Genomic DNA, 16,542 nt, shown 5'->3' with positions numbered 1-16,542 from the left:
CACAAAATCAAGAAACCTTTCAAGTATCCAATGTGGCGAAAGCAGATAAAACGCAAGTGAGTAAATTTCACGCCTGAAAATTGTATGGAATTCCCCCCTTTTAATGCCTGTAACGCCAGTATAGCTTGAGCAACTTCTTTTTTTTCAATTCGTTTTTTTAATGTTCGTGCGGTTTTACAACAGATGGCGTAACTTGATTATTATTCCATCGATCCACATTTCCAAACATTCATTGGAGAGCTACTGTCGTAAGGCACAAACGTCAGTATAAGTTTTTTATTTGAAGCGTAAACAACAATATTTTTACCACACTTGAAAATGTCGAATTTCGTGCCAAATAATGTGTTTTTGCGGGGAATTCTTCTTCATTATTTTAATATGAAGAAAAAAGCAGCCGAAAGTCATCGTATCTTGGTGGAAGTTTATGGTGAGCATGCTCTATTTGAGCGAACGTGCCAGAAGTGGTTTGCACGCTTTAAAAGTGGTGATTTTGGCTTGGAAGACGAAGAACGCGAGGGTGCGCCGCCAAAGTTCATGGATACCGAATTGGAGGAATTGCTCGATCAAGATCCGGCTCAAACGCAAGAAGAGGTTGCAAAAACTTTGGGAGTTGATCAATCAACAATTTCCAAACGTTTAAAAGCCATGGGAATGATCCGAAAGGTAGGCCATTGGGTGCCGTATGAATTGAAGCCAAGAGACGTTGAACGCCGTTTTATGGCATGCGAACAACTGCTTCAACGGCACAAAAGAAAGGGTTTTTTGCATCGAATTGTGACTGGCGATGAAAAGTGGGTCCATTACGACAATCCAAAACGTCGGGCAACGTATGGATACCCTGGCCATGCTTCAACATCGACGTCGGCGCAGAATATTCATGGCCTGAAGGTTATGCTGTGTATCTGGTGGGACCAGCTGGGTGTTGTGTATTATGAGCTACTGAAACCGAATGAAACGATTACGGGGGATGTCTACCGACGACAATTGATGCGTTTGAGCCGAGCACTGCGAGAAAAACGGCCGCAATACGCCGATAGACACGACAAAGTTATTTTGCAACATGACAATGCTCGGCCACATGTTGCACAAGTGGTCAAAACATACTTAGAAACGCTCAAATGGGATGTCCTACCCCACCCGCCGTATAGTCCAGACCTTGCGCCATCCGATTACTATCTCTTCCGATCGATGCAACATGGCCTGGCTGACCAGCACTTCCGTAATTACGATGAAGTCAAAAAATGGATCGATTCGTGGATTGCGGCAAAACCGACCGAATTTTTCACAAAGGGAATCCGTGAATTGCCAGAAAGATGGGAAAAAGTAGTAGTAAGCGATGGACAATATTTTGAATATTAAATTTGTAACCATTTTACGTCAATAAAGTTTCAAATTTCGAAAAAACCCGCACGAACTTATTCATAGTCCTATAATAAATTTTACGTATTCGCTTATTATTTCAAAAATACGAAAATAGTAAAAATTTAATTGGTTTAATGTCGAGGTGAGAAATGTGTTGTGTGTTGAGGTGAAAGATGTGTGGTGTTTTCAATTTTTGTGTGGGCAAAACTCAGTCTGGTGTCTATATAGTCGATGTTCTAAAATCCCTTACTACAAATCTTTCAAATCTCAATTTTATTAAAAAAAGTTAACAGTAAAATTTGCTCCTTCTCATTCCGTTAAAATTCTCTGATAATATTCTTTATTGACTGTCTGGCCCGATGGAAGGTACTCATGGTGCACTATGCCTTGGCAATCGAATAAAACTGTCAACATGAGCTTCCCGGTACTTTTTTCTCATAGGGTATACATATCCCATCTTTTCCCTGACGGACAAGAAGACGGTCACAGTTGTTGTTTTTTATATGCATACATTTTGCGTTCGATGAAGGTTTATATTCCTTTTTTATATATATACATATGCGTGTATGCGCGTTTGGCTTTCTGGATGGATATTAGAATATTTTTTCATCAATATGTGTATGTGAGTAGTTCAGATTTGACTGAAGAGATTAAATATATGAATGCATATTCATATGCATTGGCTTTATGGATGTTTTCATATAAATCAGTTCAAAAGCAGTATGAATAATTTTATATAGAAAATAAATTTCTAAATAACAGGTATTAGAAAATCCTGTATACACTATTTTAAATCAATTGTAATTAAACCAAATACAAAAAATTAAATAAAAATATCAAACAAATAAAAGTGTGTACAGGACTTGAAGCTGTGTCATTCTGTGGTATTATTGGTTAAATATGTGTCTTTGCTTGCTACAGTTTTTCCTGCATGGTGTGAATTTACTTACATGAGCGCCCTCTGACGGCTAGCTTGCGTTCGCTATGCTGTGTCATAGCTAAATTTACTTTCGTATTCTACAAACAATTGTAGATTCCGAACAGAGGGCGCTGTTATAATTCACAAATAGGTAGAGCAGAGAAACTACACTATGTTTTGTGAATTCCCCACTCTACACCAAAAATGAATGCCACAAATCTCTCACCTCAAGATTTTACAGGTAGCAGCAGAGAAACCACACTAAGTTTTGTGAATTCACCACACCATGAATGAAGATTCTACGCCACAAATCTCTCACCACAAGATTTTACCTCCTACAATTTTTATCGTTTTCTTATTTTAGAAATCATCAGCGAATATATAAAAAATTTGAGACAAAAAAATATTTGACACCGTGAAAGGAATATTTGACTACTCATTTTCAATGCCAGTTTTGAAACTGACTCTCGACGTTTCTGCTGTGTTCAAAAGCTACTAAGTCATTTTTGCAAATTTTTTCAAGCGTCTCTTTAGTTCTTCATTACATTTATATCGTTTTGCTCCTCAAATTGAATTTCTATACGTAGAATTTGTAGAGTTATAATAGCACCCTCTGTTTAGAATTCACCACACCAAGAACGAAAACTCCACATCAAAAATGAATGCACCACAAATCTCTCACCCAAAGATTTTACCTTTAAAGATTTTTATCATTTTCTTATTCGTGTTCAGTGTAAACATTTCGATCAATCAGAAAAAAACCATCGAAATCATTCGCCAAATCCAGTGCTCCCTGGAATTTAGCAAAGATTGGCACTATTTAGAAACTAATAGTCTATGTAGGCAAAGTACCTCGGGATTATTCTAGGCCGTACACTATGGTTGTGAGGTCTATCCTGGAAAATATGGCTAACATTGGAAAATATGGCATCAAAGAGCAAATTTGAAAGGGGACAAAGGATGACATTCATGCTTATTACAGTATAGACTCTACTGGGCCTTCTCCCCATCTATGCCAAATTTCGGGTCAATTACAATGCAATCCGATTTAGTGCTTGTCCACCTTGGCAATACTGGGTACTCAAAAGTTTTCGGAACTCTTCGGAGGATACAGTGGCTCAACAATGAACTCGGAAACCCAAGTGATATAGTTTTAAATAAAAAAATATATATTAAAATACAAATCTAATGCGTTTATAGTCACATTTAATTTCCTTCTTCAAGTGTATTTTTCGAAACTACAAAAAACATAAATAAACTTCAACTCATTCGTTCATAGAAAACTTAAAAAATGCGTGACAAAAAAGAACTTGGACTAATAAAGTACAGTTAAGCAAAAAATATTTAAGAAAAAATAATAGTCGTTATTTTCACAGCATTCAGTCTTCTTGGCATGGATTCGACCAGCGCTTTTGCATATTAAAGGATCTATTTTCACCCACTCTTCTGTAATAGCATTTTCTAGGTCTTTCTTGTTTCTAATAACATGCTTTTTCAGTTGGTTTTCCAAATGAGCCCACATTACATTGATGTCTGGAGAGGGTGGAGGTGCATAACCCGCATACGGGCATCAAGTGCCTTATGCTTGTTATCGTTGTCTCGATAGTACTGGAAATTGTCCTTACTTCCCAAATTTTCAGCTCTTTGGACCGAATTTTTCATAACTGTTAGGTATTGTTTGTAGTTCATATTGACGTTAATAAAGCATAAATTTCTAGTACCAGCAGCGGACATACAACTCCATACCATTACCGACCTACACATGTGTCTTCTCCACACATATAATTGCCCATCTGACCTAAATCTGTTAAACTTGCTTGCATCTGCAAATAAAACGTGCTTCCAGATCTTGGAATCCTTATCGCCATGCGCTTCGCGACTTTGGCATACAAAAACGACTTTTGATACAAAAATGACGTTTAAGAACGCGTTGCATTTGCAGTACTGCCATATTTGCATTTTTGAACGCACTGCTCACTCTGAAATGGTATGTTGCGCATTATAATGCATTGTTGAACATACCCTCTGATAGACTTGGAATAGAAACCAACCAAATTTTTTCATCGTTTATCAGAGAGACAAAATGGTTGCACCTCATCGGGAATTAAGAGGGGCAGATTTGTGCGCAAAGAGGTGGCATCACAATGGGGGGCCCCTAGGCTTATATGGACCCTTCTGCATTCTGACTGAGAGTGGCAGCCACCGCAACCTAGCTTACCATGCTAAAAACGCCTTCAATATTATGCAGAAATAATTTATTTATTTTCAATACACCTTTATTTTTAGCGTTTGATGAGTACATGGTATTTTATTTTAGTAGCAAACCACCACATTTTGGGTCAAAATATTTAAATATACCGCAAGGAAGACAATACAAAATACTTGCCGATTTTATCGTGGGCGAAGAAACAAAGCAAGGCAATGGTATTTCCGTTAATTTTTATTTAAATAACAAATTTAAAATTTTGATTTTATTACGAACAGTAAAAATAAGACACAGTTTTATTAAAAATAAGAAAATTCTTATATATTAATCAAAATACCATGTGAAATTATTATTTATGAAATTAATTCCTGATATAGTTTTTTCTTTTCTGAATTTTCTTTGATTTTTCCACTTCATAAAATTTAGCCAAAATATTCGTTTCATACCTCTGGGTACGGATATTGCCACAATAACTTAATTTTAAATATTTTATAAAGAGACAAGTAAAATTAAATTTGCTGTTGAAGATTTTACTTTGGTTAAGGCGAGTTTGCATAGCCGTTCAGTGATGCTTGGCAGTTTATGCAGAAGTTTAAATAATCTTTCAACGTGTGAAGCATGTCTGATTTAATTCAGTAGACGTAGACGCCGTGTCGGCGTAGACAGCTAAATCATTCCACCTTACAATTTTATCATATCTGTATTGAAAGCAACAACAATTCGTTTCGATTTGACCAGCTCGTGGAACTGCATGAAAACTCGCCTTTACGCAATTTATAGAAAAACTGGGGTGACTCTCTGAAACGAACTGAATGATAAATTTAGAGTTAGATGTCACAAATAAATATCAAACTATTCGTATTAAAATTCAGTTAATACTTAAGATGCTAAATCTAAGGAAGTTTTTATTAAGGCTTTATTTATGCAAATATCAAATGTTAAAACTACTAAAATCGATGTTCAAATTGAATGAAAATGCGAAGAGAAAGTGGAAATAGTGGAAAGTTTTTATGGATGACAATTATGGAGAATTTAATGATATGTATGTATGAGTGTAACGTTAAACTATTATCAAAAATGAATAGTGTTTTAGGTTGAAAGATGTGAGTTTATGAAAAGTAATGACAAGTTCTTTTTAATGTTTTCATAAAAAGTTTCAATAGAACTAGCAGAGAAATGCGATAGACGTGCCCTTAAAGTGTATAAAAAATGTGTTCGAATACGATTTGAAACTTTTGACTATAAACACACACACACAGGTGTGTGAATATGACTCGTATGAATGTATGCTTGAATATATGAATTTGTGTGCATGCCTGAGTATGTGTGTGCCGATATTTTCAACTACATACGCGTTATACAATAAACTCGATTAAGAATGGAACATTTCTTTTTACGTGCGAAATACTAAATTAAATTTAATTTTTTTGTTGTTTTGCTTTTTGTCTTGTATAGTAAATGTCTCGCTTCCAGCTATGAACATGAATGCGGCGGAAAGCAGTACAGTCGGGTTGTTGTTGCTATGCGTAGGTGCGCTAAAGTATGCCACAGCTGTCGTACCTCTCCCTCCAATCAAAACGCATACCCGATAGCCACAAACGTTCTCCTAACGCAAAATTTGTTGTTCTTCTCCTTCCCACCGCACCACGCACGCTCCCCATTCCTCTGGTCTCTACATTAAATACAATCGCCCTCCACCTCCTCTTGATTCACCTCCTGATCGAATTCATCGTCTGCGGTAGCCTCCTGATATTGCTGATATTCCGACACCAGATCGTTCATATTGCTCTCCGCCTCGGTGAACTCCATCTCATCCATGCCCTCGCCAGTGTACCAATGCAAGAAGGCCTTGCGTCTAAACATCGCCGAGAATTGTTCCGAAATACGTTTGAATAGTTCTTGAATGGCGGTGGTATTGCCAATGAAAGTCGAGGACATCTTTAATCCCTTAGGTGGGATGTCACATACCGCTGTCTTCACATTATTCGGTATCCATTCCACGAAGTATGAGCTGTTCTTATTCTGCACAGCTAACATTTGTTCGTCCACCTCCTTCATCGACATACGGCCACGAAAAACGGCAGCGACGGTCAAGTAACGGCCATGTCGGGGATCGCAGGCAGCCATCATGTTCTTAGCGTCAAACATTTGTTGCGTTAACTCGGGTACAGTCAGAGCGCGGTATTGTTGAGAGCCACGCGATGTTAGTGGCGCAAAACCAGGCATAAAGAAGTGAAGGCGGGGGAAGGGTACCATGTTGACGGCTAGTTTACGTAGATCGGCATTTAGTTGGCCAGGAAAGCGCAGGCAAGTGGTGACACCGGACATGGTAAGCGATACGAGATGATTCAAGTCACCATAACTGGGATTGGATACTTTCAAAGTACGGAAACAAATATCGTATAGAGCCTCGTTGTCAATGCAATATGTCTCATCAGTGTTTTCCACCAATTGATGGATCGAGAGAGTCGCATTATATGGCTCGACGACTGTGTCGGAAACCTTTGGCGAAGGCACCACAGAGTAGGTGTTCATTATGCGATCAGGATACTCTTCGCGTATCTTTGAGATAAGCAACGTGCCCATGCCAGAGCCCGTGCCACCACCCAGCGAGTGCGTCAATTGAAAGCCCTGAAGGAGATATGGATTGTACATAAAAAATAATAATCAGCCTTTTATAGAGATATTCACTTACCTGCAAGCAGTCGCAGTTCTCGCACTCCTTACGCACCACATCCAGAACATTGTCCACCAATTCGGCACCTTCGGTATAATGGCCCTTAGCCCAATTATTACCAGCTCCCGACTGACCAAATACGAAATTGTCAGGGCGGAAAAGCTGTCCGTACGGACCAGAACGCACCGACTCCATGGTACCGGGCTCGAGATCAAGAAGAATGGCACGAGGCACATATTTTCCACCAGAGGAACGCGTCACCGCTACAAAATAAAATCGTTGAAAAAGCATTAGAAACAAGTCGAGATAGTAACAGATAGATATGAATAAGAAGACAGAGGAATGTTAATTATTTATGCCACAAATAAATAACAGATAAAACAAACCATTTTTATAGAAAGTGAAAGCCGCTTAGACAAGAACTTTCATTTAAATAGACTCATACTGAAGTCGCATATCCAGAGATTCGAAAGAGCCCACAAACATCGCAAATGTAATGGAAACCAGCAAACACAATTTGGTTTTCCTCTCCTTGTCTCTTTTGGTCAAGCCTACTTCTATAGCTATAAATATCCCCACACCTGATATATCACCGCAATGACAGAATTATGAAGTGTTCGAAATGCGCGGCACGCGCACTATCTCATTTTTCAACGCATGCGTGCCATGCACTAAAACAGTAGGAAGCATAAGCACGCAGCGCTGCCCAAATCAGACGAATGAGTGGTAGCACGGCGACGGAATTTACATGTCTCTCACTCACAATGGCAAGTACCCAGTATATGGATACATTCATTTTGAGTATCGCGATAGGCAGGAGTCAATGAGCTCGGCCAATGCAAGTCGAAATAAAGGCCAGTGCGCATTTGCACTACAAAAGATGATGCCGACCCTATTAGTATTACTGCTACAACAACAACAACAACTTGCCGACCCTACTATTTGTGCCTAAATGCATCCTCAAGATGCCTTTGCTGTAACGTCTACACTTTGCAATCATTAATAATTTTTATTTTATTTGTTTTAGAATTTATTTTTGCAAAACCTCCGGGCAATTGTGAGATAATGAGTTGAAAATTGGAAATTGGTTTATTTACGTTAGCGTTAAATTCAGTACAAGCAGTCGTGTGGGAATGCAACTGATAGACCTGCGCCACAAATAACGCTAGCAACATCAGCCGCTACTCTTTGTTGCAATTTCAGATTGCAGTAATTTCTTTACGAAGTGCAGAAAATGCTATTCCAACGCATTTCGTTTTTTTTTTTTTCCTTTCTGTCTATATTATTTTATATTTTTGCACAGTTAGCTTACAGTTTTGCGTTATTTCGTTTTTCTTACCAGAAGCTTCATTGTAGTAAACACTGACACGCTCCAATTGTAGATCACTGTCGCCAATATAAATACCATTGCTGTCGATTCCGTGCTCCTCTGAGATGATCTCCCAAAACTGGAATGGAAAATTGCGATAAGATAAAAGTTAATAAGAGTGCCGTTATTTTTTGTATGTTTGTGTGTACTACATATATAAGTATTAACGAACATACAGGGTGGATTCTTTCTTCAAATTGAAAGAAATGAGCAAAAAATAATTTTTCAGTATTCAAGAGGGAAAATTTTTCATTATTTTTGGAACACTATTTCATTCATGATGGCCTAAGCTGACAGTATTTCAAGGGTTCTTGGCTTTATCTAGAGAGTAGCTTGCTCGGTATTCGCCTCAAACGCCCGAACCGTTAATGGATTGTTACCGCAAAATCGTTCTTTTACGAAAATAAATAAAAAACAAATAAATAAATAATTGGCGCGTACACTTCTGTTAGGTGTTTGGCCGAGCTCCCCCTCCTATTTGTGGTGTGCGTCTTGATGTTGTTCCACAAATGGAGGGACCTACAGTTTCAAGCCGACTCCGAACGGCAGATATTTTTATGAGGAGGTTTTTCATGGCAGAAATACACTCGGAGGTTTGCCATTGCCTGCCGAGGGGCGACCGCTATTAGAAAAATATTTTTATTAATTTTGCTTTCACCGAGATTCGAACCAACGACCTCTCTGTGAATTCCGAATGGTAATCACGCACCAACCCATTCGGCTACGGCGGACGAAAATAACACCCACAAAATTCGAGAACTGGTGTTATGCTAGCCTAAGAAATTCTCATTAGCGCGTCTGATTCATCAATGGCTAGAAGTATCTCGCAAGTTGGTGTACTTGTCATCGCTAAGATCACTTAAGGCCCACCTTTCTAGGATGAGATCACAGGTATTCAAAGATTGGTGTTTCCTTTCTTTAATTTGGGGGGAAACATCTTCAGGAGTCACCTAGCTAGGTACGTCATCAACCCAACAGTATCCTGCAATGTTCTTTTGACCGAGTTTCCATTTGAGCTTAATTTCAAAGTATGCAGATAAGATTGAAAGTGAAGTTTGGTATTCTTCGACTTATTTCGCGCGCACCATCAGCGAGTCCAGAGTCGTAATTGCGCCCATAAATGCTTACATCCTCAGTGGCTTGAACTTTTGCTTGATAGAGAGCTTCTCGCAAAATATTTCTTCACCAACCTTTCCGTTCAACTTCGACAACTTCGACTTATCTGTGAATAAGTTCACGACGCCCTGTTTTTGTTGTTGTAGTAGCAAAACTATTCCCTATATACATATGTACGAAGAGTGCTACAGGAATGACAGTCCTTGGCCGGATCTATAGCAAATCCGGGTCGTTCCAGTAACGTAGGAGGAACGAAACTACGTCCTGCCTTTATATCTGCCCCGTCGCCCGTCCTCTCTCCCCTTGAGGCGTTACTCTGACTTTTATGCCTGTTTTTAAATGGCGGCAAAAAAGTACACAACAAAATCAGAAAAGGAACTCAGCCACCAACACTAAAATCTGAACAGCCCAAACAATAAAATAATGAAAACCAAGAGCGTCAAAGAAATCTTTAAACTTCCAGTAATTTTAAATGCATTCCGAAATAGAAGAAATAGAAGAAGAAGATTCCCTATGATAATTGGAACAGATTTTACACTTGCACATTTTTGTTCAAGCAAAATTCTTTTAAACATGCGAATAGCACTTTGGTTACCATATACAACTACAAATAGGCTATAAAAAATAGCCACGGGCAATTAAGCAAATAGACTTGAAAACCTTTGCACTCGCAACTTACGGTTTCGAATCGATCGAGGTGTAAGTGGTATTCTCGAAACCTGATCTTCAAGAGAAGTTTCACAGAAGTACCAACTTGCCAATGTCAAAGTATATGGCGAATTAATTGATAAGAAATTTGTGGCAAACCTGACGCTTCGAAAATCTAATCTTAAGATAACAATATTTAATTCAAATCTAAAAAAATCTATAGAAAATTACTTAGTAGCAACTTTTTAAAGAATTAAGCATCTCAGCTTGCATCTCACAAATAAAAATAATTTGTAATTTTGGTATGTCGCCGAGATTGTCGCAATTAGCAGCGATGGAATAAAAAAAAAATAGATATTTAGGTTTTTATTTGAAATACAAGTAAATGAAGCAGCAGTTCGCCGGACTACTTTGATTGCAGCTGTCGTGGTACAGCGCGTGCGCATGCGGCTTGATTTAAATACATACAGAAGTATGAATGCATGTGTGTTTGCCAGTGATTTTCGTTGCCACTACTGTCTGTGCGACCTGGAGTTGTGCATTTTAGGTTGCAGCCATATTTGGACACAAATTACATACATTCGCCGATTCGGCGCACCAATACGACAAATCTAAGACTGAATGACTCCTTGTGTGTTGCTACACTTGAAAGTGCAGTGGGTTTGTTTGTTTTGGTACGATATAAAAGAAAACGAAAAAATACAGAACAGCAAAATTTAATTAAGATTGATAAGTGGTCGCTCAATTGAATAAATGCATACGTAGTATGTGACTCCTTGAATATTATTTTAATTCTTATTACTTTTGCTTACTCACAATTGGATATTCATAAAAAATAGATAGTAGTATTGCAAATGTACTTGTGTACTACAAGTCTCGATAAGAATAGAATTAACATTGAGATTAATTGTGAGATAAATTTTAAATATCAAGAGGATGCTAGACTATCGGTTCTATGTTATTGGAACGACCCGGATTTATATGCGGCCAAGGACTGTCACTCCAGCAACATTTCCCGTACATGTATGGGGAATGTAGAGCAACATTATACTACTGCAATAGCAACAACAACAACAAAAAGCATCAGCTGCCTTGCGATACCCACGTAACTTTGGTTCAATTACTCCTATTTATCCAGAATCCTCTCGAACCCACTCAGTACTATATACATATGCCCAGTATGCGATGGCACACCGCACGAAACTAACCAAACTAGACCCAACCAGTCGAAACAGAACGTTTCCTGGGACTACCGTTAGATGAGTTAGATGATGACGATCGGTGACTAAAATGCACTGGCAGGGCTTAGAAAAATGCTACAACAACAACAACAACACGCTGGACTGATATAGAAATTTTAAAATATACATATCGATGGTTTTCGAGAAAAGCGACACAACTCAAAATTAACTCAAATTCGGAGTTTTGCCGTTAAAAGCAAAAATCAACTACATAGTTTATATATTTTTATCTGGAAAAGCGTCATAAGCGAATCTTGAAGTAGTTCTGAGAGATGGCGTTAGTGTCGTTTTGTCAGGTGATCGAATTGGCGCGTCACTTATCTAGAAAACTGACCCAACTGAGTATTTTGAATTTTTTAATTATGTCACTTTTCTCGAAAACCATCGATATGTATTATTAGGATGCCCCAAAAAAATATGTTTCCTTTTCTTGATGTTTGCCGTGATTTTCTTCTATGACAAAAATAACTACTCACCTATATTTTAATATTTTTAAATCTCTATCCGCCAGCGCTTTGGATAAATAATAAAAAAAAATGTTTCATGTTTTTGGTAAAACAAATCTAGGAGTTTCGACTATCCTAATGCGTACATATGTATATACACTTTATGAAGCTAAACATGCTGACCTCATTTTCAGGCACTTACGCTCAACCTTAAGATGCACTTGAGATAGTTTAAATAACTTTCCTTTGCTCATTTTTGCTTCTGATTTCATAAATACTTAAATAAGTATATTTAGAGCCTCAAAACAACTCAAAATCTTTAGATGGCGAGGAGATATTACGTAGTAAATTCCCAAGCCTGTTCTCTAACTTAATTTTTAATACAACTTTCGGCTGTATTTCGCGTGGTTAAATATAATACAAAAGTGTCTTAAAATGAAACAAACATCACTCTAAAATCGTAATCATAGTATGTATTATAACTATATATGTATGTATATATATATACATACTATATATATACATACATATATGTTAGCTCATCTTTGACATTTTAATTCTCGTTTGCGACAAATTGCTGAAGCTGAATCAATAACAAGAAACGTAATATACTCAACTAAATAAAAATATCAAATGTCTAAAATCAAAACTTTCAGTGATTAATGACTTCTAGAATTTGGTTGCATACCATGCCTATGTGTTATGTGTGTATGCATGCATGTTTTCATAACACCAGTGCGTGTGGCTCACCTAAGTCTCCACCCCACATATTCTATTAATGTTCTCAACTCTGCGCTGCCCTGATTTATAGCTAAATTTAAAGTAAATGCATACACACGCACCGGAGTATATGTATACGTTTGCCAACTAAAAATTCTTTCCGGTTGGCATCGAGTAGAGTATCCACAACCTGCCACTTAAACACGGCGCCTTTCCCCAATATAGTTAAAGCGGGAACGCGCCAACTTTCCTATGTATATGAATACGTGTAATTATATATGTTCCAAAAATAACCTCGAAATGTAAAATGCATACATATATCCGTACATTTGTCACCTCTTTAGATCGTTAAACCAGCAGCGTTTGCCATGCTGCTATAACAGAGTGAAATCCATAGAACAGGCTAAATAAATACTCATACGAGTACAAAGCTCCTGGGGAACAATTTTGTCTGGCAAAGTGATATGTAGATACATAATTTCAAAAATATCACAAGAAAAGTGCGTTTCTTGTAAGACAACTCATGCAACGCGGCCTGGGAGTGCAACGAAGAGCAGAAGTCGCTGCTAAGGAAATTGGAAAAGGTGTGGCGAGTGACACATCGCCTAGAAAATTTGATTACAAGAAACTTCGAAACATTCAGAAACGTTGTGTTGCTCTTAATATTCGATGCAGATGAGTCATTTAATTATAAATGCACACGTTCATCTATATATACCTATGCATTCTTTAATGTACATATTTTAGACAATATTTTTAAGTGATTTTATGCTTTTCAATGCCTTTTACTGTTAGAAACCTTGATTGAAAAGCCTTTACTTAATGTCTACAATTTATTGGTTAGTGTAGCCAACCTCAAAATTAGTATAGGGATAAAAATTTAAATCGTTGCTGTTGCTTTGAATGAAATATTTTAATTCGCCTTTGGATCATTTGCTAAAGGAGCTCAGCTAATAACTGTATAGCGAACCTTTGTAGAAGACCTAAATAACAAAAGTGGCGGTAGGCCTATTATTTTCGATAAGAGTCAAAAGGTTAGCGGTGGAATATGTGGATATATTGGATACGATTATTATTACATGCGCAAGGGAAGAAATACCACTAATATAGGAGCTCATGAAGGATAACGAATAGTCAACAAAGTTGGCAAAGGAGTGATTTAGAAAAGGTAATGTTGACGTTTTTGTATGGCCGTGCAGTCTTCTGAGTTAAACCAGATTGAGCATCTTTGGACAGAACTAAAGAAGAGAGTCAGGGCTTTCAAAACCAAAATAGAAAAGAAATGTGGAACCAATTTCCAATGCCTTGGCATTCTACATACTTCTCCGGCACTTGTGCAAATTTTGTTAATTCAATGCATTGAAGATGAGAAGAAGTCATAAAAGGAGTAGGAGATGCCACGAATTACTAAATGAATTCCAAATTACGCTTCGTAGAGAGAATGAAATTTTATTATCTTGAAGAGGATTTTAACAAAATATCTGGAGGTTTCAAAAGAAAAAAAAAACAATCTAGCATTCGTTATATGAAAGAAAATATAGTCAAAAATCTACGCGAAATTCAAACCATTTTAAGTTGACTCAGTATTATACCAAAATTGAATGGGCTACCCTATTTGTCTAAAGATGCTGACTAAAAAGGTTCACATTTCCAAAAGTAAGGGACAATCGGTGTCAACACTGTGGATATTGTAAGTAAAATAAAACGCAAGATCTGGTATTCTTTTTTCCAAAGGCTTTAGGTTTATCAGGAGCAAGCGAGATTTTCATTGAACGAAAAGCGTACATACATATTTAAGGAAAACTTTTTGGTTACCGTTTAATCCTATTTATATTTTTATGGCCGCCACAGGGAAGTAGGATATTCCAAATTGGAATGAACGAAAGCCGGCTTAAGCTGCAATTAGTGGCCCCGTAGCCGTAACGCCATAGCCGCCACATTACAGAATGTGCCGATTAGTCATACCATAACCACAAACAGCTGATATTGAAGTATCAAATGTCAGAAATTTACAGCTGCTTATGGTTACGGGGAAAAACAAAATTGAATAGATACATACACATTATGTTCAATAAATAACAGAACTTTTTATTTAATTCATGGAACACGTAGAGCTATCTATTAAACTTTGATCATATTTAAAAGGTACAAGCGTCAGCTTTCAACCGCAGCCAACTTCATGTAAATCGTTTGGCAGGTTAAAAAGTTACGCGCCTTTTATTGACAGCATGTTTCGTGCTTGTGTCGTAAAAATACAATGGAGCAAAGAGCAAATTTTAAATTCTGTGTTAATCTTGGAAAACCATTTAGTGTGACGTACGAATTGATGCAAAAAGTTTATGGTGATGATTGTTTAGTTCGCTCAAATGTATATAATTGGTTTAACTGATTTAAAAATGGTCGTGAAGATTTGAATGATGATGAAAAACCTGGTCGTCCAGAAGCAAGTAATCGTGCTGAATTGGTGGAAAAAGTCCGCGAAATCATTGCTGTTGATGGAAATTTCACTGTAAGAATGTTGGCTGAAGAATTAAATTCATCTACTGGTACTATTTGGAAAATTATAACTGACGATTTTGGTAAAAGAATTTGTGCACGCTTTGTTCTACACCAATTAAATGAAGATCAAAAAATCGCTCATGTAGAGCATTGTAAAGACTTAATTTCAACAGCTGAAAACGATCCAGATTTTCTTGATTCGATCATAACTGGTGACGTAACATGGTGCTTCAAATATGACCCTGAAACTAAGCGTCAATCTGCAGAATGGAAGACGAAAGGGGAGCCAAAAGCAAAGAAATTGCGTTTTCAGAAGTCAAGAATCAAAACAATGTTGATCACGTTCTACGATTCCAAGGGTAATGTACACAAGGAATTTGTTACAGAAGATCAAACTATTAATGGAGCATACTATTTACAAGTTTTACATCTGGAGGATACTATTTGCAAGTTTTACATTTATGGTCAAGAATTGTTCGTGTAAGACCTGAATATCCCGAGGGGAAACAGCTGTTTCTATTGCATGATAATGCACCACGTCACAAAACCAAAACTTTTCGTGAATTTTTGATGCAAAAACATATTTGTGTCATCGACCACCCTCCGTATTCTCCTGATCTATCACCATGCGACTATTTTCTGTTCCCTAAATTGAAAACTGCCATGAAAGGTGCGTTTTATGATGATATTCCAGCCATTCGGCACTTATAATCGTTTACAGTGATGTCCATATGCCTGATCAGATCAGCTGATTCCTATGGTTACGGTATGGCTAAGGTATGGCACAACTAATTGCAGCTCAAAGAGTGTATGGGTCAGAAAACTTGGAACTATTTCACTTTCACAAACCCTAATAAGATTAATATGTTTATTAAACAATAATTACTCGAAAAAATAGGCTAAAATCTTTATTAATGGTTAAGTATACGGCTGTCTATGGTATACTTGAATTATTCTATTGTTGGATGCATAAGCTCGAAAAAATTCATAAAAGAGGCGAAGCCACGCCATCTATCGATAAAACTTTAATTCCTTGGAAATGCTTTTTTTCATCTACCCGAAATATTCACTGAAGTTACACATTCTTTATTTAATTTACTATAGCTTTTTACCATAACTTGTGTAAAAGTATCTAAAAGTTCTAATTACCCAAATCGTTGTATGGTTCTCACTTCAATGCATACAAACATATTCATGCTTGTTGTTATATATATACATACATGTACATACGTATGTAGTCTGTATATACATAACTACTCTCCTTTCGGTTGAGATGATTTAGTGAACATGACTGTGGAAAAATCGACCAATACACGTACAAGACCCAATTTCGATTCTC

At 37.2% G+C, this 16,542-nt stretch overlaps 1 protein-coding gene across 1 annotated transcript in view; it reads right to left on the bottom strand.

Annotated features, from left to right (window-relative positions):
* Positions 1-4,576: 4,576 nt before the first annotated feature.
* Positions 4,577-16,542, bottom strand: part of LOC128865889 (tubulin beta-3 chain) — a 38,773-nt gene continuing 26,807 nt past the window's right edge. Inside the window, exons 2-4 of the mRNA XM_054106281.1 lie at positions 8,504-8,612; positions 7,183-7,427; positions 4,577-7,118 (exon numbers count right to left, since the gene is read on the bottom strand). Coding sequence (XP_053962256.1) covers positions 6,165-7,118; positions 7,183-7,427; positions 8,504-8,612 — 1,308 coding nt within the window. The 3' untranslated portion in view covers positions 4,577-6,164. The remainder of the gene's footprint in view (positions 7,119-7,182; positions 7,428-8,503; positions 8,613-16,542) is intronic.

This window comes from Anastrepha ludens, chromosome 6, assembly GCF_028408465.1.
Source record: "Anastrepha ludens isolate Willacy chromosome 6, idAnaLude1.1, whole genome shotgun sequence".
Taxonomy (NCBI): domain Eukaryota; kingdom Metazoa; phylum Arthropoda; class Insecta; order Diptera; family Tephritidae; genus Anastrepha; species Anastrepha ludens.
The sequence above is the reverse complement of the archived record's forward strand: the minus strand, read 5'-3'. Positions and strand labels throughout refer to the sequence as shown.